The sequence below is a fragment of the Mus musculus genome, chromosome 11 (genome assembly GCF_000001635.26).
Source record: "Mus musculus strain C57BL/6J chromosome 11, GRCm38.p6 C57BL/6J".
In the NCBI taxonomy this organism is placed as follows: domain Eukaryota; kingdom Metazoa; phylum Chordata; class Mammalia; order Rodentia; family Muridae; genus Mus; species Mus musculus.
Window position 1 is genome coordinate 57,241,035 of NC_000077.6, and position 24,937 is coordinate 57,265,971.

The following is a 24,937-nucleotide window of genomic DNA, read 5'->3' on the forward strand; positions in this document are numbered from 1 at the left end:
TTTGTCTCACCCAGACAATCCCCTATGTTCCTTGCCCCTTTCTGCTATATCCAAGCTGACTGGTGCGTCCCAGAGCTGCCCAAGGACAGATGAGAATGCCTGGCACTCTTCCTTGCTTACCAACAGACTAGGTTTGATACTCAGACACTGAATACTTGTGTAGCTTTTAGCAATCTTCCTGGAAAGAAAATTCACAACTGGCTTGGTTTTCTCACTCTCAGGCCCTTCCCACAGGCTTCCTTCCTCCCAGAAGACTGCTCCCCACCAGAGAGATATGCAAAGCTCTCCCCTTTTACAATGTCACATTGACTTGTCACCTCTTCTGTGCCATACTTCCCTGAGCTCTCATTGTGATGGACCCATCCCCCTTCCCCTGCAGTGTGCTCTCTAACTGTGTCCTGTGTAAATGTGTGCATATGCGTATGTGGTATGATAATCTCTTCTGCTAGCTTACTCACCCTTGATTGTGGAGGGGTCATAGCTTACCACCAGCTTCCAGCCTAGAGCTCACACATCATTGTGCCATAAATGTTTATCAGGTTCAATTTGCCATCACCATCTCGTTAGCCAGGGATAATCTTGGTTGTAGGTAAAAGAAATCCAATGCAAACTGGCTTAAGCAAACAAAACAACTGCCATGTGTTCTTGGAGATAGAGGAACGGAACGTATTGACAGGTTTCCAGGGAGTTCAGCATAAGCCCTGAATTGAGGAACCCAAATGGCAGTCTCTGGGATCATCCTTTGTGAAGCTCAGCTCCAGCTAAGTCTCATTGAGCCACATGGGTCTCAGGCATTCCTGAGTAACTGTCTCAGGACCAGATCTGGAGTAGGGTGTGCTGAATGAGCACCTATAGGTCCTATCTTCTTCCCAGTATAATCAGGCTGCACAGTCTACATTCAGCCTTGGGGGCTGGGAGCTGAGGGGTGGGAGCAGGGCTGAAGAGACTCTCAGAACACAAGAAAGAAGCCTGGCCACGGGATAAGCATAGGCAGCCGCTTCTCTCTTGCAGAATGGGGAAGGCATCTCGATCAAGCAGAGCTGTCAGATAATGGACTGAACTCCTCTGACAAATAGCAAGCTGTTGTCCGTTTCTCAGAAACACTTCACAGTGTCAGGACAATTAGTCTTATGGGGTTTTATACCGTTTCCACATCCTTATGGTACAAAAACAATTCTTCACAGTAAAGATGGAAACAGGAGCTGGGAAGAGACCTCAGTCTATAAAGCACATACTAACCAAGTATGAGGACCTGAGTTTGATCCCCACCCATAAAATGCCTAGTACTATAGTGCACGCCTGGAATCTCAGCACTGGGGAGGGGAGGCAAAGACAGAGGATGGCAGGGCTTCAACTGGTCAGCCAGTCTAGCTCATCCATGAGCTCCGGGTTCAGACAGGGACCCTCTCATCCAAAACAAGGTAGGGAAATTATACAATGAAGACAACTGATACCAACCTCTGGCCTACCTGAGAACATGCACACCAATTCATGGGCAGAGAGAGAGAGAAAGAGAGAGACACAGACAGACAGACAGACAGACACACACACACACACACACACACACACACACACACAGATAGAAACAGATACACAGAGAGAGAGAGAGACAGAGAGACAGAGGAAATAGAGACACACGCACAAAGGGGAGGAACAGAAACAAGAAAAGGAGCTGCTGAGTTCAACTGAACCTTATTTGATTTTGTCCTTTCAGAGAGCAGATGTGGCGGTGGCCCCCTTGACCATAACCTTGGTCCGGGAGGAAGTCATCGACTTCTCCAAGCCATTCATGAGTTTGGGAATCTCCATTATGATTAAGAAGCCACAGAAGTCCAAGCCAGGTGTCTTCTCCTTTCTTGACCCTTTGGCCTACGAGATCTGGATGTGTATAGTGTTTGCCTACATTGGAGTGAGCGTCGTCCTCTTCCTGGTCAGCCGTTTCAGTCCTTATGAATGGCACAGTGAAGAGTTTGAAGAAGGACGAGATCAGACAACCAGTGACCAGTCAAATGAGTTTGGCATATTCAACAGCCTGTGGTTCTCGCTGGGGGCCTTCATGCAGCAAGGATGTGACATTTCCCCCAGGTCAGTCAACTCTTCTCAACTCCTTTACTTAATGTTGTAATATGCTTGGGATGAAAAAATATTGAAAATCCAAGGGTTAGGGATTAGGGCTTGGAAAATGGCCCAGTTGGTAAAGTACTTGCTGTACAAAAAGAGGATCTAAGTTTGATCCCCAGAACCCATGCAAAAAAATTGGTCATGATAGTATCCGCTTGTAATCCCAGGACTTGGGACACAGAGATGGAGGATTTCTGGGCTTATTGACCAGCCAACCTAGATCAGTGAGTCCCATGTCCCCGTGAGAGACCCTGACTCAGAATTGAAGTTAGTGGTTTCTGAGAAATGGCACTGAAGTTGACCTCTATACTCTATACACACACACACACACACACACACACACACACACACACACACACACACACACAATGAGATTCTTCCCAGATTTTATTGTGTCTGTGTTTTTGCTTAAGTTTTGGTCAACTGTTCTTTGCATGTTGTGAGTATTTCTGGATGTTTCTATGGTTGGGCCAGCTGTCTGCTGCCTGGGTAATATGCTGTCAAGATGCATAGACATCATTGTGAATGATGTTGTGTAGATGTAAAGTACAAAGGAAAAATGGAGGATAGTATAATATAACCAACATTTATTGAACATCTACCATTGGCACAGCAAGGAGACATCCTCTAACCGAACACTCACAGCAATGAAGCAGGACTCCCATGATTCTCTTTTTACAAAACTGCCAGGGCCATCTAGTCCTGATGCCAGAACTGTTCCTGCATGATAAAAAAAAAGTTTTTTTTAAATTAAAAAAAAACAAAAAAACTGGATCTGGCACATGGTCCCTCTGTGAGGCCTTGACCAAGTCACTTTACCCAGGCAGGCCCTGGTTTCCTCTTCTCAATGAAAAACAGCTCTTCTTTTCCTGGTTCTGGTTTTTGAAAAGGGGAAAACCCTAATTGCAGTAGAACTATAAATTTGTTTCTTGTGGTTCAGCCCAGGGGCCCCACTGTGTTATGTATTGGACTTGTTCATACCATTTATTTTTAGGAAAAGTACTTGTGAAACCAAGAGGAAGTATAGAAAGGAAAGGGGAGGAAGAGGCAATTGGAAAATTATCAGCTGTGGTCAATGCTTATGTTAATGTGTAGTGTTCCACTGGCTATATTCTAAAATACTTATGTTATAACCCTCTCAAGTTGACCTGGTGAGAAAGGCAGTATGGCTCTGTGTTCTCTTCCCTTGGCCAATGTCTCTCTTCCCAGAGATCACTTCCTTGTAAATGACCACATCTCAAAATCAGGCAAAGAAACATGGCTTGGACTTTGGCATCCATGTGTCTATTAAAGTCTACGTGCATAAATCCATCCCTTATGGAAGTATTTAGATGCATATTTACCCCCATCTACAATTTGTGTTTGATGTGAATGAGGACCAACATTCCTAATGGTGGAGGAGTAATGCCTTCCTAACCAGCCACCCCCAGGCCTTACTTTGTCTGCCTTATAATTTGGAAAGCCACATGGTTCACTGTTTTAATCTTGTTTTTCTTTAAATAAGAAGACAGTTGGAGGGGGTAGGGTGACGTGGGAGAAAAGGTGCGAGACTGGATATTCAGCCAATACTGCCAAACACAAGGCGAAGACAGAGGAAACCAAGCAGGGGAAGGGCTTGCTTAGAGATAAATCCAGCCACTGGGTAAACAGTGGGAGGAGATAGCTCTGAATGTGTCGGTGTAAGTACAAACATGGGAGCATGCACACAGTGTGCGCTTACCCTACTGGTACTTCCTCTCAGGGCGAACATCTGCCTCTCACCAGCAGCCCTGTGGTCTGCCTTCCAGTGTTTCCACATCATTCCAGGGTCTCCTGTGCCTACTTCACAAACTAAATCCTCTGTCAGACGCAGCTTTGTTTATCCTGTATAAATCTGGCAATGGTTGTTGGAAATGAAATAATAGTCACCTATACATTCCAAGCTCGCCACAGCCCCTCCTGATCTGCTTCACCCCTGAGTGTCTACAATCTATGGATCTGAGGGTCCCACTGGAGTGTCTAAGGAACCAACACCATTGTGAGGAGGATCCTCAAAGCCATCCTCCTCTTCAGCTTAATAAAACAATCCCCACTCAGTGTCTCTGCTTCTTGTGGATGACATGGAAACCACAGCTTCTCCATTGAGTGTCACCGTAAGGTTTACAGTGTTATGTCTATAACCTACAGGGAGCGTGATGTTTGTGGATTTTAGACATTGAATTTTGGGTACTGTGACCAAAACAGTTTGTATATACTTGGCCCAGGGAATGGCACTGTTAGAGGCTACGGCCCTGTTGGTGTTGGTGTGGCTTTGTTGGAATAAGTGTATTACTGTGGCTTTAAGACCCTCATCCTACCTGCATGGAAGTCAGTATTCTAACAGCAGCCTTCAGATGAAGATGTAGAACTCTCAGAGCCTCCTGCACCATGCTTGCCTTGATGCTGCCATGCTCCTGCCTTGATGATAATGGACTGAAGCTCTGAACCTGTAAGCCAGCCCCAATTAAATGTTGCCATGGTCATGGTGTCTGTTTACAGCAGTAAAACCCTAACTTAAGACAAGGTACTATGTGCTGCTGCTCATGTTACTTTGCCCTCTTAAAGAAGTCCAAAGAAAAGGCAGGAATACAGGCAGTAGTTTACCCCAGAGACACAGCATCTGGATTCTGAGACTCTTCCCTAAAAGAGCTGGGAGGGAAGATGTGTAAGCAGATGACATCGTCTGATCCCCCACAGGAATGCACTACCACCATAAGGTATTGTGTCCGACTCAGTAGGCTTTCCCTTCTCAAGGCTGCTTCAGTCAATCAGAGTAAAACCTAACTGTGGGTCAAAGTATGCATTATAATGCCTCTCAGAAAAATAAATGTGTGCATTTCATCTTACCTTGGCCCAGATACAAAGGCAAGGATGCTAAGACGGTGACTTGGTCGGAGACCACGCAGACAAGGGTGGGAGATGAGAAGTTGTTGCTTCCCCGTGCCCCACTGTGCCTCTGAAAAACACTGAGCTGGGTGGAACTGTGAAGGTTCATAGTTGTTCCTAGTGTTCAACATTTTGCTAGATGAGCTATGATCCATCCACTCCTCCAGTTCTCTCCAGAAAAGGGAAAGCCTCCTGTGGATATCTACCAAACATAGCATAAGAACAGGCACCACCTCTCATATTAAGGCTGGACAAAGCAACCCAGCAGGAGAAAAAGGGTCCCAAAAGCAGTCAAGAGAGTCAGAGACAGCCCCAACTCCCACTGTTAGGAGTCCCACAAGAATGCCAAGCTACACAACCATAGCATACACGCAGAGGGACTAGGTCAGACCCACAGAGGCTCTAATTGTCGGTTCAGTCTCCATGAGCTCCTGTGAGGGTAGCCTAATTGGTTCTGTGGGGTTGATTCCTCATGGTGTCCTTGACCCTCCTTAGCTCCTACAATCCTTCCTCCCCCTCTTCCGCAGGGTGTCCTAAATTCAATCTAGCGTTCCCCTCTTCCACAGGGTGTCCTAAACTCAATCTAGCGTTTGGCCACTGCTCTTACTGAAAGAATGTGTCCGAACCTCTCACTAACTCAGGATGTAGAGAGCTAGAACCCATCAGGTAACATGTACTCGTGTTATATACAGATAGTTACTTTATGCTGGGAAGGAGCTCAGTTAGTAGAAAACCTGCCTGTAGGCCTGGAGCTCTTGGTTCAACCCCCAGCATAATTTAAACCAGCTTGCTAGTGCCTGCCTACAATCCCAGCATTTTGGAGATAGAGGTAGGATTTGAGGTGCAGAGACATCTCTACCACAATTTGAATTCAAAGGCAGCCTGGGCTGCATGAAAATTTGTCTCACAAAGGACATGAGATTCTGACACACACACCCTCAAAAGTTGTATCTTTATAATAACTTCAAAGTAACTGATGTCTAGTCACCAAAACCAAACAAACTATGGCCCAATAGAGGTCTCCATAAGTCACAGAAACAGCCATCACAGTAATGTGTCCAGATATGTGCATCACTTTCTCCACTCAAGAAACCAGGGAATCAACCAGGACTAGCCCTTCCTTCTGCCTTTCACTTGGCCTGGGTATCTTGTTCACATGCTGGCAATTCTCAGACAGAGACATCAAGAGACAGGGACAGGGGCCATGTTTCCAGCCACATGTGCACTCCACAGGTCAGGAAGACAAAAGATTAGCAAGATTGTACCACCCACAGTGGCCCTGTAGGTTCTTACAAAGTCAAGAGATGCTAGGGACAAGAGTGGAGGCTTCGTGGTTGCCAGAGTGAAAGCAGGGAGCATGGGTGGGGGGAGCCATATTTTAGGATGGGTCCTGATACAATAGTAGCACCACAAATACCTAGTAACATTTAGAAGGAGCACTTTCAGTCCTGCCCACAGATAGAACTGAAATGCTTTCCTGGCTCCTCCCCTTCTCCTATGAAATGTTCACATAAGCTGAGGGTTTAGTGGCTTTGACTTTACAAACTATAAATCCCCTGAGCTGTGATCACAGACTATGCTGTTTATATTTTGGTTGTTTGCTGGTGACATCTGGAGCTATGAGTAGACTTGGTAAGCCTCTGTTTCTTGGGCCCAAAGATCTGCTTTAATAGATATTTTAGATTTCTCTTTCCATATAGAGCATCCTGAAGAGTAATATATTGAAGAAAAATGAATCATTGGAGAGACGGTTTATTTTTGGCTCTCCCCACACTCCTTTGTATATCTTCCACTCGTATTTGCAGGTGGCAGCATTCATTTATCCAACAGGCTGACGATGTGGAGCCTGTGGTTAGGAGCCCTGGCTTCAGGGAACTGGTAGCCCAGCAGTGGAAGGCAGACATTAAACAAGGATGGTGGATGTATAAACCCTTAGGTCTCCTAAACAAAATGAGCCTCAGCATGGTAGCACACATCTCTATTCCCAGCAGTCTGGACACTGAGCAGGAGGATTGCCACAAGTTCAAAGCCAGCCTAGGCTATATCATGAGTTTCCAGATCAGCTAGGGCTATTGAATTATACCTTGTCTCAAAAAAAAAAAAAAAAAACCCACTACAGAAAAGGGACTGGGGAGATGGTTCCGTGGGCAATGTAATTGGCCCCCAGACATGGGAACCTAAGGTCAGATTCTCACCATCAACACTGAAAAAGCCAGGCAAAGCAGCACAAACCTGTAACCCTGACAAATGGGGACAGAGATCCTTGGAGGTTTTTTGGTCTAGCTGAAACAGTGGGCTCTAGGTTCAGTGAGAGACCCTGTCTCAAAAAGTAAGGTGAAAAAGCTGTTGAAGAGGCCACCAGATGTCAACTTCTGGACACACACACACATGCACCTATAAGCAGACCTGCATCAACATCTGCACACAAACAGAAACATACACCACACTCATCCACAAGGCATACACCCCATAGACATACACAAATGTGTTTACACAAAGGCATATACACACATGAATGAACACACATAGCCATGTACACACAGGCATGCACCTCATGCATATACATGCATGCATGCACACACAAAGGCATGAACACACATGCATGTACACATATGTGTGCACAGAGAAACAAGCATGTACGCACAGGCATATACCACACACATGCATGCATGTACACATACACACGAGGACAAGCCACACACAACAACAATAATAAACTTGTTAAAATAAGTACTAAAGAATGTGGAATTACAGTGTCTGGAGATGACTTCTGAGGACCTGCTCAGTAAGGGGAATGCTGGCCTGCACAGGGCTGAGAGATATGATAGCCAAGTGTGAACGCAGTCTGCTGAAGAAAGCCTTCCTGCCTTAGGGCTCCCAAGATCTGAGGGAGCAGTTTATGCCTCTGGCTTGTAGTAAATGAAGAGAACAGGGGTATGCGAGAGCATTGAAGAGATGGGCCAAGGCCAGATGGCAGAGGACCCTGTGGTCATGGTATAGACGTGGGGTTTTACTGTAGATCAATGGATAGTCAGCCCGTTAGGGGGCATTAAGCAAGAGAAAGGTTGATTTGCATACTAAAATACCATCTGGGGAGCTATGAAGGAAATGGACTGAGGTAGAGAAGAGTCTAGGGCAGACACAAAAGGGCCAGACTAAAGGCTTTTCCAGCTGTCCAGGGGAAATGATGGTGATGAAAATTATAAGGGTCATTGCCATGGATACAGACCCCCAGGATTGACAGGAGTTGATGATGTGGATATGTGAAGATGGAAAATGAAGGATGCACGGATGAGCCCAAGAAGGAAAGGGTATTTGGAGACTGAGGAAGCCCAGCTTTGGAGACAGTTAGCTCTGGACAGGTCTTAGGACTCTCTATTCCCTACTGGGAATTCTTAAGTCAGAGAAGGAGGGAGGTTTTTGTTTCTCTTTGTTTCATTTCGTTTGCCTCTAAGTCACTGAGATGGTTTAATCTCAATTGTCCACTGGGTAAACTCTAGAATGACCTAGGAGATGGGCCCCTAGCCATGCCTGTGGGGCACTGTTTTGATTAGGTTCATAGAGAGGGGAACCCATAGTGTGTGGCACCATTCCGTGGGCTTCTGTCCTAGACTAAATCAAAAGGAGAAAGACAGCTGGGCACCAGCACTTATCACTTTCTTCTTTGTGACTGAATTTAATGTGTGTGACCAACTGCCTTAGTTCCCATTGCTGAATATTCCTCATGGTGATGGGCCACACCCTGCAGCTGTGATCCAAACTAAACCCTCTCTCTGGGAAGTTGCTCATGGCATGGTATGCTATCCAACAGGAAATGCCACTAAGACAGGAAGTGCCCACGTCCTGTGATGCTCACAGCTATCCTCCCTCACATACAGTTTGAACCCAGGTCATGCTCACAGCTATCCTCCCTCACATACAGTTTGAACCCAGGTCCCACTGGCTGCAACTCTATTCTCAGCCTCTCCAACCCCACTGCACCCCCCCCCCATGGGGTCAGTGGTTTTTCTGAATTCAAGAGAGCTTAGCTAACGAGAAGAGAGTAGGCACGTGGGCCCTAGGGGAAATAGAGGAAAATGAGAAGTTATCGTTCGACCTCAGAACTCTCCCTTTATTCTGATCATCTCAGCGTGGACACTAATTATCTCCACCTGATGAAGATAATTACAGTCAGTGAGAAGTCTCGGGCGGTGGAGTAATGGCACTTTGGGGATGTCCCTGAACCCCATATCATACATTCCCTCCCTCCAGCTCATTTGCTTGTTGGTGGCCCTGTCAATGACTCACCATGGGAACAGAGTGGCCAAGGAGAAAAGCCAAGAAGACAACCAATGATAGCCTGACCACTGCGTTCCCATGCTGACTCCATAGCAACCAGTTTGCCATCAGCAAGGATGGATGGGAGGGTACTCTCCCGTTCCACCTCCCCCTCTCCCTCCTCCCCTGAAAGACAGAACCTCACAAGCCCATATCTCTTGTTCATCCTGAAGTCATTGAAGGGGTTGGGGGACAGACAAGGAAGCTGTGACTTGATAAAAGCAGCCTGAGACAGCAAAATCATTTTCCTGTTGAACTCACAAGCCCTGCAGAAGTCCCAGGTTAATTGTTACAAAGGACATTGTCACGAGGTTCTGTGGAAGAAACGAAGAAAGAAACGTGTGCTGCACACTCTGGGTCACTGATCCCAGGGTTGGGGGACGGGGTCACTTCTGCTGGGACCAGCATTGGAGCCTCCTGTGATGTGAGCTCCTCCCAGAAGTTCTGTAGCCAGACAGGATGTTCTGTGTGTTTCACCGCCTCTTTCTGCCTCCCAGACAGAAAATAATGGGACCCAGATTCCATCCTGGGAAGATGAGCTTAGGGATGCCAAAGCAAAGGCAATGAGGCAGCTGGAAACAGTGCCAGAGAGCAGCCATAAACTCAGACCCCAGAGTCTGTCTCTGCTAGACAAATGTGGCCACAAACATAGAGAGGTCATCTGTGTCCAGTAAAGGCTGGGGCCCTGGCCTTTTCCCATCTATGAGGATGATCACGTGCAGTGAAGTGACTCCCAAGGACACACCCCTCTTCTCTGCTTTCCTCTCACCTCCGTCAAGGAACACCACACCAGGGTGTAGGACTAGCGCAGACTGGGCGATTGCACATTTTTGACTGGTGTGATATGTGCATGGACAGTTTGAGGTCTCTCCCACCATGGAGTTTGTAGAGGGGACCCCAGCCCAGTGCTGTCTCAATTCTCCGTCTGAATCTGCTGGTGGATGGCAAAGACAGAACCTGAGAGTCCTACTGGGAACTTCCACCAACTCCTTACTTCAGGCGAGGAGGAGTCCGGATCTCACACAGTCACAAGGGCAGAGAAGTGGTCAAATGAAAGCAGGTACTGGGGAATAGAAGCCTCTGCTGGACCCCAACTTACCCATTATAGCTGGAGGCCTAAGGTGTACGAAAGAAAGATCCCCACTTCATAATAAGAGTTTTCATTTCATACTAAGAGTACTAGAGTGTTAGAGTAGTGAACTGGGGCTAGTTCTAGAGTGTCAAACAGCACTAACTGAGAGCAGGTTTAAAGCCTGAAGCAAGCCCCTCCCAGGCCTTCCTCACTGGCTGAGGGACCAGAAGGATACAATGGAACCCATGATCTAGGTTTGTCCCATCTACCTTTTTCACAACAAAAGCTATGCTCTTGCTCATCTGTACATTTTGAACCCTACTTACTTTAAAACTTACCAGACTCAAAGCCCGGCTGTTAGTAATTCTCTACTCTAAACTTCTCTTTTGAGGGATGGATAGCTTGGCAGAATTTGAGTGGGGGAAGTAGACAGACTAACAGGTATACACAGCAGTCTGGTGTCTTTTGTTTGTTCATAGTTGAAACTAAGCTGGCTCAAGACATTTTTTTTAAAAAAAAGACCTATCTATCATATTTTATTGTTGACATACAGTTTGAATAGTTGAATAGAAGGAGAAACTTTTTTCATACCAGAATTACAACAGGCCACTTTTCTGAAAGTTTACTCCAAGAGTAACTATGTCGATACCACCTGTTGGGTGGCAGGTGTTATCAGCTGCTGCAGCAAACATCACTGAAAATGTGGATTAACATTCTTCCCTTGGGACTCATGGTGCAGAACAAGGAGGTGGAAAGCAAGCCCAGTGAGAAGGCACCCAGCAGCAGCAACCCAGTCTCATGGGCATAGAGTGTAGCTTACAGGGATGAAAGGAATTTGGCCAAAATCAGGAAAGCAATCAATGTGAGTATGACAGCATATGGTGGGAGGGACACTTATAGCCCTTGCTTTTCTCCTGGTATGATCAAATACCCCACAAGAAGCAACCTAAGGAAGGAAGGGTTTCATGAACTCAGTTTGAGGGTCCAGTCATTGTGATGGGGATGGTATGATGACAGGAGACACTTGCAACCCTCTCCTTCCGGGCTAGGTGGGACATAAGTTAGTGCTCTGTAGAAATGTTCTTGTGTCCCAAAGCTTTGCTTCAGGAATCCCCTAGACAAGTCCTAACTCAGTCAATTTGACAGTCAAGTTATCTGTTGCCGTGGTGACTGAGGATGCTTGTATCAGCAACAGAGGGTAGCTCCTGCTTCATCCTGAGTGGTCATCACTATGAGAATCTACAGATTGAATACAACCAAGCCCAGAGTGAGCTCTGGCCTCTTGGAAGAGTTGTGTTAACATAGATTGCATGGTGTACAATTAGACAGAACTATAATATCGTGTTTATATATTTTAAAAAATAATTCCCCTCCAATTTTTTTGTTCTATGTATAAAATCTGATTTCTGTGTTTTTTGTTTTCTTTCTCATGTGTTGGAAAAATAAGGCCATGAGAGAGGGGCTGTACTGAAAGAAGGCCAGACCCATCTCTCTGTGTACTGGGCTCTACCCAAAGGCAGCCGAGTCTATGTTTCTCCACAGATAACCGTTTGTTTCTTTTCGAACCTTCTCTGAAGATAGAGTATCTGTGATCAAGAAACCTAGTGTTTTGTCTGAAAGAAGTTCTGAGTTCCAGATAGAGAAAACCTAGAACTCAGTCAATTGACTAGGTGGGGAATGTATGCTCAGTCTCCTATAGGGAAGTCAAGAGATCTAGTTTGAAGCTAGGCCCCACCACCCAACTGTGACATGGGAATCATTTCTGCCTCTCCTGCATGCCCTAACTCTGCTTCAGGGATCTGACAGGTGAGTAAAACCCCACCTACATGGGGAGTGTCAAGGACAAAGACCCAGAAGCCACACATCTAGATTATGACTATAAATGTATGCCCCTGATGAACTCAGAAGAGGTCCTTCCCAGTGAGGAGGGCACTTGCGGCTGGGACAAGCATGGAATCCTGTCCTGAGGGAGAAGAGGGACTAGTGCTATCAGAGGCACTAGGGACAGAGCTTGCAAGGCATTCCATCTCAGACCTCCATCATAGGTCTTACTATCCTCTCTTCAAAATGAGAGCAGGATGGTCCTAGCATGTCTGAGTGCCACTTCTAATGCTTGCCTCTTCTTGAGTGTTGGCTTCTACATGGCTCCAGTCAAGCAAGACATCCTCCTGTAAGCAACACAGCCACTGTGCTCTTAAAGGATCTTTTGTGTGAGGGAGCTCTATTGTGATCCTTCTGGTATCCTCTCTCCTTTAATAATGCTGTGGGTTTACTACCACCATGTGACCTTAAACACCTCCCCAAGTCTATGCTTTGAACAGATACCCCATAAGCTTGACCCTCAGAATAGGGCAATTTAAGATTAACATCAGATCTACAATTTACTTATCTGTGTGTGCTTAAAAATACAAAGCTCTGTGCCTCAGTTTCCCCTTGTGGGAAAGAGAGATGATAAAATATACCTTAATTGGGATTCGTCCCCAATTTATCTCCCCATTGCTATGATAAAACCCTGACCAAAAGCAATGTGGGGAGGATAGGGTTAATTTCAGCTTACAATTCCACATCATGAGGAAGTCAGCACAGGAATGGAAGCCTAAACCATGGAGGAGTGCTGCTTTCTGGCTTTCTCCCCATGGTTTTCTCCATTTTTCTTTTTTATATAACTGGGAACCACCTGTCCAGGAGTGGAACTGCCCATAACAGGTTCTCCACACCATGACATCAATCATTAATTAAGAAAATGCTTCACAGAATTACTCACATGCTAATGTGATGTGGGCTACTCCTTAATAGATAGTCTCTCTTCCTAGATGACTCTAGATTATTTCAACAAATTGAACCGAACCCAACCTGCACAGGTGTTGCAGAACTCAATGACACAATACCTAGTGAGGTCAAGCTCTTCCTCTGCCAGGACTCACACACAGTAAATACTCCTCCATATTGCTGCTTCTGTCAATGTCACCTAAACCTCTCTGCTAGCAACTTACAATCTTCAGCTCTGTACTCTGTCACCTAAGGAGACAGAGACTAGGAACTCTATGACTCATAAAGAATAAAATAAAATAAAATAAAATAAAATAAAATAAAATAAAATAAAATAGAATTGAGCAAGGCATGGTGGTACATGTGTGCAATCCAGCAGTTCTCAGCCTATGGGGTAAGACCTCTGTGGGAATCAATCAACTCTTTCACAGAAGCTGCCTAAGACCATCAGAAATATTAACTGCATTGTGATTCACAACAGTTGCAAAATCACAATAATGAAACAGAAACAAAAATAATTTTATGGAGGCTCAGAGGATAAGAGCACTGTCTGCTCTTGCATACATGCAGGCAGAATGCTGTATACAATAAATAAATAAATCTTAAATAATGATAATAATAACATTATGGTCACCACATAAATAAAAAGAGTAATTTTAGAGGTCACTGCAACGTGAGAGTCACAGCTTTAGGAAGTGTGAGAATCGCTGCTGTAATCCAATGACTTGGACAAACAGAGATGGAAGAGTTGAGAGTTCGGGTTAGTGTGGGTGAGAGTGAGATCCTGTCTCAAAAACAAACAAAAACCATCGGGAGGTGCTGGATGTTCTAAACACACAAAACACTTATTGATTGAGTGCAAGCATTTTAGAGTAGCCCTCTCAGAACTGTATCATAGTTTTCATTTAATGGAGAAAAAAAATCTAAGGAAGATGCTTCCTGGCTCTTACCAGCCACATGGGTATCTCATGACAAGACAGGAGTGGTCTCGGAAATTACCTGAGAAGAGAGGTAAACTGGGCAAAGAGGAGTTGGAAGGACCAAGAAGGCAGTCTCCTTGTTATTTTAATGGGCCCAGCTACCCTGCTATTTAAGGGATAATCAGAATCATTGTGATTTCATCGTTTGTATCTATGGTGTTGGATACACTGGCGAGTGCTGGGATCTGTCACTTGTTGACTCTTGACTTCATAGAACCTAGAGTCACTGAAGAGATAAGCCACTGGGCATGCCTTCCAGGGATTGGCTAGGTTCTGGTCACTGAGAAGATAAGGCACACATAAGCATAAATGAAACCTGCAAGGATGGGGTCCAGGACTCCATGAAAGGGAGAAGTTGGTCTGAGCACCAGCATTCGCCTCTCTCTGCTTCCAGACAGTGGAGGCACGTGACCAGCTGCCTCACGATCCCGCCATCATGCTTTCCTCAGCACAGTGGAAACTGTGAACCACAACAAGCCTTTCCTTTCTTAAATTGCTTTGTCCAGCATTTTGTCCCAGCATCGGGAACAATAACTAATACACTTACCATCATGAACTCCTCCAGATGCCCAACCAATATCATTCAGTCAATGAGAAAACCAGAGCTCAGGAAGATCCCTTCCCTAGCTATAAACACCCAAGATTATGACCTCTGCCTGTGTCTGTGGGATGCATCCAACATACTCCCATCTTCTAAGACCAGCAATCTTCCTGATGGTAATTTAGCAATCCCAGAGATTGATAGAATTTGTTGGGATTTTTTAAAATCTACTTTCTTCTACAACATTCCTGAACTCTGATTTCTCCTCCTCTCCCCCAAAAAGGGGAGTTATTTTGCTTCTGTTTTGGTACTCCATTAATATATTTATTTACAATACTCTTGTCTAAAGATCTTTCTTAGGATGGAGGTGAGTTGAGTTCTGGGAAGCACATTCCATTCCCACTAAGTGTGAGGACAGTGTGGCCTCCTAGGGTGAGGGAGACACAGAGCAGAGACTGATCACCAGCTTGTGGTCTCTGTTGTAGCTGTTAGGTGACTGTCAGCACTGGAAGGGCACTGCTGTCGCAACCAAGGGTTGGTGAGGACATCTTTTCAGCTGTAGCTCTTTAGCTGTGCAGTGAGTGGGGAAACCATTAGAAATAGCCTCAAAGTCTGACTTGAGAATGATCTGAATGTAGACACATGTCCTATAGAAAGAGTCGTGTGACGATAATCAGAGGTACATAGAAGGAGGTGCCCCTCACTGTTGTCTGACCGAGCTAGAAATAGTACACATTCATCATTAAGGGCCTCGCCAAGAAAAAAAAAAAGAGAGGGAAAGAACCCTAGTCCTTGGAGAAGCTCACAGCTATGAGGTGAGTGTGTGGATGGCACTGGTGCCTTGTAAAGACTTTCAGGGATTCTGGGCTGTGAAGCAGAGCTCACTGATCACAAATTACAGACTCTCGATACCGCCTCGTGCTGTCTCTCTGGAACTCTGCAAAAAAGGAGCTGAGCTCTGAGAGTCCCTGAGTTGGTTCAACGGTTTTTCTGAGGAGTAAGGCTTTCGCTGGGGTGAGAAGAGGGTCTTGGGAATTAGGAGCAGTTCCTTGAAAGATTTTATAAGAGTTCTACAAAAGCAAAGAAGAAAGAGGAGGCATGCCTTCTATAGGTGACTGTGAGCAAAGGCACTGAGGGGGACACATGCTGGGCAAAAGAGCCTGCCAGCCATTCCCAGATACTCCTGGCCTCTGAGCTCATCAGTTAAATGATACACCTGATATAATGATCTCGGACACCTGTGACAGAAATACTACAAGGCCATTAAATGAGATCTTAGAAAGCCCCTCTTATTCAGCTATTACCAGTGAGATAGCCAGTTCTAGATGGAGCTTTGCCAGCCATTCTGATGTCTAGAATTTTGAGTCCTGTCAGACACCCCAGAAGTGGCTGACCATGACTACTTAGCAGCCAATGGAAAAGATACCAGCCAGAAAGACTCCATCTCTTTTGTGGAGGTACCCACATGCTAAAACTTTTACTTCCTCCAGGTCTCATTCTGGGAATGGGGGGCAAAACAGAAAGGGGCTTTATTCTGTAGTCTTTCTGAAGGGTGTGTGTGTGTGTGTGTGTGTGTAATATATTACAGATATAAGTAAGCCAGTGTTTTGTGAATAGATATGTTAAAAACGTAAAAATGGCACATTGAAGGAGTGTCCCATAATTTTTCCTGTGGTGCTGGGACTTGAACCCAGGACCTTGCATCTTCTATGCAAGTGCTCTACCAACCCAGCCCGTGTAACATTTTGGTGCACATACACAAGGTATAACGTTTAAGTCATGTTAAGCATCTCTCTCCTCAATCATTGTTTGCTTTCTTTAGGTAAGGATACTTGGGATGCCTTCTTCTAGCCTTTTGAAATTCAAACTACATAAGTGTCATCCTCAGTCCTACTCTTGTCAACAGCACACCCAGCCATCTTACTTCCATCTACCTATGACGTAATGCCGAGTCTTTCTTCACCTCTCCCTCCCGTCTCTCCTCCCCATCTCTGGGAACCACAACCCTGTTAGCATCTTCTGGAAAGTCTTTCCAGTCCTGGATTATTTCGCTTAACACAGTGATCTCTAGTTCCACCCAGGCTTTGGAAAAACGACAGAAATGGTATTCCATTCTGCATCTGTACCACATTTTCTTTGTCCACCATTGTTACACGCTTCAGTGTGACTTTTTTTTTTTTTTTTTTTTGGCTTTTGTGCATGGTGCTATAAGGAGTAGGGGATATGGCATTTTATAAGCCTGCACTGACAGCAAACGCTATAAGCATTGTGGTAGGTCTGAAGAAGCAGGAAGCATGCATGCCAACCTCTGAGTTTGCAAAGCAGAAGAGCCGAGGCACCCAAAGAAATAGCAGACAATAAGGTGGAGTGGACAGCTGAGTAATCCCAGAGGGCAGAACTAAGAATCTGCTTGGGGAGACCAAATCGAAAGACAGGTGCTTGTCCCAGGGTTACAGAGAGGCTTAGACAAGCAAGTGAAGGGCAGACGGAGCTGGACGGGTCAGGTCGGCAAAGATGTAAAGATGGCCTTGCTCAGGTTGAGAAGTTCCCATCCAGACACACTTGTGTTTGATCACAGATCTACCATTTAGTAAGCTCTGCAACTGGAGTGACTTAACTGCATAGCCTTTGTTTCCTCGGATATAAAACTCCAGCTGTTCATACCAAAATCCTGGGACTTCTCTCACATAGGAACACATAGATGCTGAAGTGCATAGCTCAGTTACTTGATTCGACTAGGGTTTCAGGACTGAATTCTCTCTTCCTTTATGGCTATCACTTTCCTGTCTATTATCCTGCCCCCCCCCCTCCCGTACTGGTATTGCCTGCTAAGAGTTCTCAGTGCTGAACTGGCACATATCCTAGCCCCTTCTGACCAGAGGGAAGTCCAGAGGTTGTTTCAGGAGGATTAGGAGGAGGACCGCCAAGTTGCAATGTTGCAATTAGATGAGATTGGCGACATTACTCACCCCACTACCAGGCTGGTCTCCCACCTCGGCTCCTGGGCAGGAACTGGCTCCATGTATCTGCCTGCCCCTCTGGCATGACTCATCCAGTCCCTCCTCCCCCATAGTGACCCTCTGGTGCCAGGTGAACTGTCCTCCATTCCAGCCTGCTCTCCTGGACCCCTGATTTCATCTCTTCATGATCAGCATACCTGTGGCTTTCTCTTCACCCAAGACTGACAGACACGTGCTTTGCAGGCATTGCAGCCAACAATGTGCTGGCACCTGTACAGTGTCACCATTCAGCCTGCTTTTGTTTGGGATGCCTATGGAATGGGAAGGGTTAACATGACCATTTCTGTCAATTTCGATCTGCTACATCTAAAACAATGGCCATGTGTCTTGGACTTCTGCAACAGTCAGATAAGACTGGGCATTTACAGGACTTAGCCTGTGCCTGCTGTGTCACAGTGTCACAGAGAAGGTGTGTGTTCTCACTCTTTCCAGGTAAAGATGTTAATGAGATTTGCAGTCAATACTTATTAAGATTCTACTCTGTCAGTGTTTATCACTTTGTGTCCATTATAGATGTCAGTAATTACTTATTAAGCTAATAAATCTATTGCTTATATCCTTAGTGAATCTATGGACTGCATTCTGAAAGCCGTGCAGTTTCTCTTGTAATCAACTTATTTTAGATTTGGGGAAAACCAAAGTCTAGAGAACTCTCATGGCCTTTTCAGTTAGTTGAGCATTTTATAATCTGACCCTCCTCAATGAAGCAAGTTCCCTTAACAGGCATTGGAGAAAAGACTAGCCTGATGTTTATATGTGAACAACTTTCGAATTCTGGAGGGAAGGAAGGAGAGGGGAAGAGAAGCAGAGAGGGGAAGACACTCCAAGCAAACCCTGGACCAAGTCCGAGTGTTGAAGGGAGCTAGGTCACAGCTTTTGCAGTTTGTTTGTTTTGTTTTATTTTGTTTTTGAGATAGTATCTAGGGTAACCTCAAACTCCTTCAGCCCATGTTGACGTTGAACTCCTGACCCTCCTACCATGGCCTCCAGAGTGCTGGGACTGCAGGCATGCACCACCATGCCCAATTTAGTCAAGAATTTGGGGATTCATGCATGCTAGACAAAGATTCAACCAGCTGCAATCCCCATGCAATAACCATTGCCCCTTTTGTTTACTTTAAAGACCTCCAGAGTGCTTCTCCTAATGCCGAGCATCTCTGTGTTTGCTTGGTGGCATCAACAAGACAGCTAGCCAGCCTGAGCTAAGTGGCTTAGTGCACTCACCTGCACAGAGGACTAAAGAGGAAGGAGAGGCAGGGAAGGTTACCTCATGTGTTCTCCACGGCTGTTGGCTGCAGGGTCTAGATGGACCAGAACAACTATCAGAAGACACCACTGTATCAGGTGACCCTCATCCGGGTCTGCATTCTCAGGCCCAGATTTCAGTCTGAATGAGCTGATGGTCTACTACAGAGGGTGCCACACAGCCTGAGATCAACCTGCTCTCTATGGAACCAGGAGGTATACACATAGCAAGAAATACCAGGCTCCTGGCTCTAGAGTGACTAGAAGCTAGCTAAGATGAGATCAACACACAAGAAATATGTTAGCTGTGCCATGGCCCCACGCGCTATCTGTGGTGACCCTAAGGGTTAAATGATCACTGCTAGATCACTCCAATATGGCTATAGAGGGGAAACAAGGAAATGCTTCAGTATATAACAGAAGTAGAACCATACTCCCTCCCCAAGACAGCCTGTATCTCTCACAAAGCACAGGGTACCTCAAGAAATCCTACAGGTATCAAGATAAGTATGTATTTTTAAAACATTGTTATTTTAAATTGTGTGCACATATGTGTCTGTACATGCTCATGCTGCAGGTGCCAACAGAGGCTGGGAGAGGATATTGTACCCCCTGTGCCTGGACTTACAGACAGTTTTGAGCTGCCCATTGTGAATTCTGGGAACCAAACTCAGTTCCTCTGAAAGGGAAGTACGTGCGTGAGCCACTGAGCCATCGATCCAATCCAGAAACTCATTTTCTTAGTATAGATCCTACATCATAGTTTAGAGTATTAGGGCTTTGTTTTTGTTTTTTAAACTTTGCTTGTTTTCCACCTGATGAACATTAACTCTGTTCAGCTTTAAGAGATAACATACTGAGCAAGAGAAGATTTTCATAAGGGTGAATGTTTCTTCACATCGTCCCCCTTTGACACACAATTGAGTTTAGGCTTATAGATCTTATCAAGATGTAACATAATAGATAAATTCACAGTTCATACAAGCCAGGCTCAGTGGCTGAGGAGATGGGCTCAGCCAATGAAGTTCTTATTATACACACCAGAGAACTTGAGTTTGAATCCCCAGTACTCATGTAGAAGCCAGGCACAGTGAATCCTGTCTATAAGCCTAGCACACCAGGGAAGGCAGAATCAAGTGCCTCTCTGGAGCTCATTAGCCAGCCAGCTGAGCCAAATCGACCAATCCAGTTTCCAGTGAGATCTTATCTACAAAACTAAAGTGGTTGCTGGGTAGACAGTTTATTGGGTAAAAAGCTCTTGCCATGCAAGCTTGAAGGCCTGAGTTCAAATCCCCAGAACCTAGAACTACAAGTTCAGTGTGAGCCTCTGCAGTCTTCTTCTCCTTCAGGGAGATGGGATGTAGAAAGAAAAATCTGAAACTGCTTTTGGGACAGCCAGCCTAGTACACAAAGCAAGTCAACAACAAAGAGATACAACTGCATTGAGAAAAATGGAATGCTAAAACACTCTGATGAAAGCAACTTAAGAAGAAAAGGGTTTCTTTTGGCTCACAGTTCAAGGATACAGTCCATCAGGGCAGGGAATTCAAGGTGGCGGGACCTTGAGGCAACTGGTCACATCTCATCCATAGTCAAGAAGCAGAGAAATGAAGTCTGCCATTCAGCTCCCTATCTCCATTTACACAGCCTGGGCTCTTAGCCAGGGAATGGTGCTACCCACAGTGGGCAAGTCTTCCCACATCAGTTAATGTAACCATGGTAACCCCTATAGGCATGTCCAGAGGCCCATCTCCCAGGTGACTCTAGTTGACAACAGCAAACATCTCAATGGATATAGTCTTTGAAGGTGAACTTCCAAGTTGTTCTGTCATGAGGCTATTCTACGTACGACTGCTATGAATATCCCTGCAAAATCTTTTGGTGAGCATATGTAGCTTTCTGCTGGATGTATAACTTAAGAGTAGAATTCCTGAGTCAATTTATGTATATTTTCCTATTGAAGATTCCACAAAGCTGTTTCATAAGGACTGTACAAATTTAGACTCTTGTCAGCAAAGCATGTGAGTTCCAGTTACTTCAGATTTTCCATTTTTATTTTATCCAAGTTTGTTATCACATCACATTATGGCTTGACTCTGCATTTCCCTGGTGACAGTACCTCTTCCATACCCAATAGTTGTTGGGTGTTTAGTGTCTGGTACAAAGTCACTTTCAAAGTATCTGTTAAAGCTTCACTTCTGTCAACTTGACAGAACATCATGACCAACAGCAACTTAGGGGAGGAATGGGTTTGTTTCAGCTTACGATTCCTACATCACATCACTTAGGAGAAGTCAAGGCAGGAACCCAAACACCTTGTCACAACAGATCTACTACTGTCAAGGGCAGAGAGACATAAACACTTAGTTACTAGCTGGTTGCTTGAGCTTATACATGGCTAGACAGACTTAGATTTAGGATTAGCTAGATACAGTTCAAGACCCTTACCTAGGGAATGCTGTCACCCACAATGGGCTGGATCTTTACACACCAGTTAACAATACAATCTCCACAGACATGCTCACAGGCCAAACTGTTATAGATAATTCTTCATCTACACTCTCTTCTTGTGTCAAGTTTGTAGTTAAAAACTAACCAGCAGAGTCTCTTATCTGTTTTCTTGCTAGGCTGTCTGTCTTCTCATTGTTGTGCAACTTGGTGCTAATATTTTTCAGTGATATTTCAAATCAGTGTTTGATCCTCTATGACAGTGACTCTCTACCCCTTTTGGGGTCACATATCAGATATCCTAGATATGATGTTTACATCATGTTTCATAACAGTAGCAAAATTACAGTTATGAAGTAGCAACAAAATAACTTTATGGTTGGGGATAAGCACAACATGAGGAAGTGTATTATAGGGTCGCAGTGTTAGGAAGGTTGAGAACCACTGCTCTAGGATGTTTTATTTAATTTAATTTTATTTTTTTACTTATTCACTTTACTTCCCACTCACTCCCCCCTTCCCAGTCACCTCCTCCCACAGTCCTCCCTCTATTCCCCCCCACCTTCTCTTCTGAGTGGGTGGGAGGTCTCCCCACCCACTCTGGAGCTTCAAGCTTCGACAAGACCAGGGCACCCCAGCTAGTAGAACATATCCCACATACAAGCAACAGCTTTTGGTATATCTCCCATTCCAGTTCTCAGAACCCACATGAAGGTCAAGCTGCACATCTGTTACATATGAGCGAGGAGGCCTAGGTCCAGCCATATATGTTCTTTGTTTGGTGGTTCATACTCTGAGAACCCCAAAGTATCCAGATTAGTTGACTCTGTGGGTCTTCCAGTGGAGTTCCTATCCCCTTCAGGGCCCACAATCCTTCCTCCTATTCTTCCATAAGAGTCCCCAAGCTCCATCCACTGTTTGGCTGTGGGTGTCAATATCTGTCTGAAGCAGCTGCTAGGTGGAGCTCCTCAAAGAACACCTTGTTCCTGTCTGCAAGCATAAAAGAGTACCATTAATAGTCTTAGGAATTGGTGCTTGCCCATAGGATAGGTCACAAGTTGGACCAGTTATTGGTTGGCCATTCCCTCAGTCTCTGATCCCTCCCCTGTGCCTGCATTACTTGTAGACAGGGTAAATTTTGGATTGAAAATTTGAGTTGTGGGTGAGTTGGTGTCTCTATCACTCCACTGGAGTTCCTGTCTTGCTACAGGAGGTAACCTCTTCAGGTTCCATATACCCAATGTAGTGAGTCACAGCTAAGGTCACCCCCATTGATTCTTGAGTACCTCCCTTGTCCCAGGTCTCTATCTCATCCTGGAGATGCCCCCCCACCTCCTCACCCCTATTGGTTGCAGAAGTTTATCTTACGTTTTAATATAGTCTAGTATAGCAAGATTTTCCACTGTGGCTAGTATTTTGTCCCAAGAAGTAGTATTAGGAACATAACTGATAAAGTGAATGTATATTATATACAATATAATATATACAGTATATACATGTTATATTATATATATATTATATTATATATTATAATTTACATATAATATAGGCACATATATGTAATCAGTGTGATTTACAGACTGTGGTCTGGCTAGTTCAACAATGGCCGTCTCCTGACTAAAAAGCCAAAAATCTAGTAGTTGTTTAGTCAACAGGGTTGGATGTCTCAGTTGGTCTTCAGCCTATGTTGGAATCCCTAAAAAAGTAGGTTCTAACACCAGTAACAGAATATTTCAGCAGCAGGATAGATGAAGTTTCCAGTGAGAGTGAGGGACAGCCAGCAAAAACAAATGCTTCCTTCTCCTGGTCCTTTCATGTGGGTTGCCATCAAAAGGTGTGGCCTATATTTTAGGGGCGGTCTTCCACCCTCAAATGATCCAATCAAGAAAACCTCTCACAGGTATGCCCAGTTCCTTGGGTTTTAGGTGATTCCATATGTGGTCAAGTTGACACCAAGATGATCCCTCACAGAAGTCTTTACCTCCCGAAAGTTGTGAAGATATTCTTCTGTCTTAGATCTACAAATGAAAAGGGAACAGGAAGGGACAGGCTAAGGAGGTAACTCAGTCAGGGGAGTACTTTCGTGCAAACATTAGGGCATGAGCACTCACCAGCATGGTGGCATTCACCAGTCATCCCAGTGCTGAAGGTTAGAAATGGGAAGATAACTGGGGCTTCCCTCCCAGCCACCTTAACCTAGGTTAGAAACAGGAAGATAACTGGGGCTTACCGCCCAGCCATCTTAACCCGCGGTGATGAGCTCCAGGACAATGAGAGATGCTGTCTCAAAAAACAAAGTAGACAGCATCTGTGGAACAATAGGAATAAGCTCTAATGTTGATGTCTGGCCTGTGTGTGTGTGTGTGTGTGTGTGTGTGTGTGTGTGTGTGTGTGTGTGTGTGTGTGTGTGTGTGTCACACACCCCATGCAAGAAATGAAGGAGACAAGGTTTTCCTTTTAACACATGCAGAGCCTACTGAACTTGTATACTCTACTTCAAGGCCATCCTTTTCCCTGTTTTTTCGTAAATCCTCATTTCAGTTCCTTTAATACTTCTATATGTCCTCACCCCACCCCACCTACCTCAATCAGCACAGCTTGAGAGCAAGTCCCGACCACTGGCACTGGGACAGAGGCAGGATGATTGTGCAGGGGGGTGTGTACAGGTGCTCCTTCTGTACCTGGAATATACTAGAACAGCTCTCTGTCACTCACAGATGCCAACGAGAAGAGACAGGGATCAAATCTTTAAAACCACTTTATTGACAGAGCTGGCTGGTGATTTGAGAACAGTGGGCTGACATTTTCAAAATCTGCCCTCTCTTTCACCTTGTAGGAAGATACAGGGAAATACAGGGAGAAGAGGGCAGGAACAAGGTCAGCCAACCACTGAAAGCTCAGTCTTCCTACTCTGGTCACGTGGTCAGCCATGTTGCTGGGACATGTGGTACCCATGTTTCCCTCACTATTATTCTCTGTACGCTTCCCCTTCTGTTGATGTCTGGATCCAGATTGTTGTCAACCTTGTCCTCTCAAGGGCGTCTGAGCTGGGATAGGGGTTCATTCAGAACAGATGAAACTATTCCAGTGTATGAACACTAAGCTAGTAATAACCTGTGTGTAGTGTTTCCTTTTTACAGTGTGGAGTATCAGGAATTTATCACACAGAACTTAAAGTGCCTGTGTCTGTTCTTCCTGTCCCCTGTCCCTTCCACATAGAAGCTCATCTGAAATGTTAGCAGCACTTTCCGGTTGTGAGACGTTGTGACCTCACAGAGTAGCCACGGCAGTAGCATTTATCAGGGGTCCAGAGCAAGCCAATAATTGAGATTCTATGTCACCCTTTCTATGGTAGTGTTTCACAACACTGAACATGATGGATGGCGTCTGGGATACCTGAGCATAGAAAAGGCAGCCTCAGCAAGCCGGAAAAAACACTAGAGACTTCTGGAGAAAAGGCAGAAGATGAGTTGGTTTTCATCTAAATTGACCTTCTAGACTCATGTTGTATTTCCTCGAG

At 45.1% G+C, this 24,937-nt stretch overlaps 1 protein-coding gene across 6 annotated transcripts in view; it reads left to right on the forward strand.

Moving 5' to 3' along the window:
- Nucleotides 1-24,937, forward strand: part of Gria1 (glutamate receptor, ionotropic, AMPA1 (alpha 1)) — a 318,674-nt gene that overhangs the window by 229,464 nt on the left and 64,273 nt on the right. For all 6 annotated transcript variants that reach the window (XR_388348.2, NM_008165.4, NM_001113325.2 and 3 more), the window contains exon 11: nt 1,715-2,085. Coding sequence is in view for 5 of the 6 variants with exons in the window: in NM_008165.4 (NP_032191.2) it covers nt 1,715-2,085 (371 nt within the window). In the remaining variant the exon portion in view is untranslated. The remainder of the gene's footprint in view (nt 1-1,714; nt 2,086-24,937) is intronic.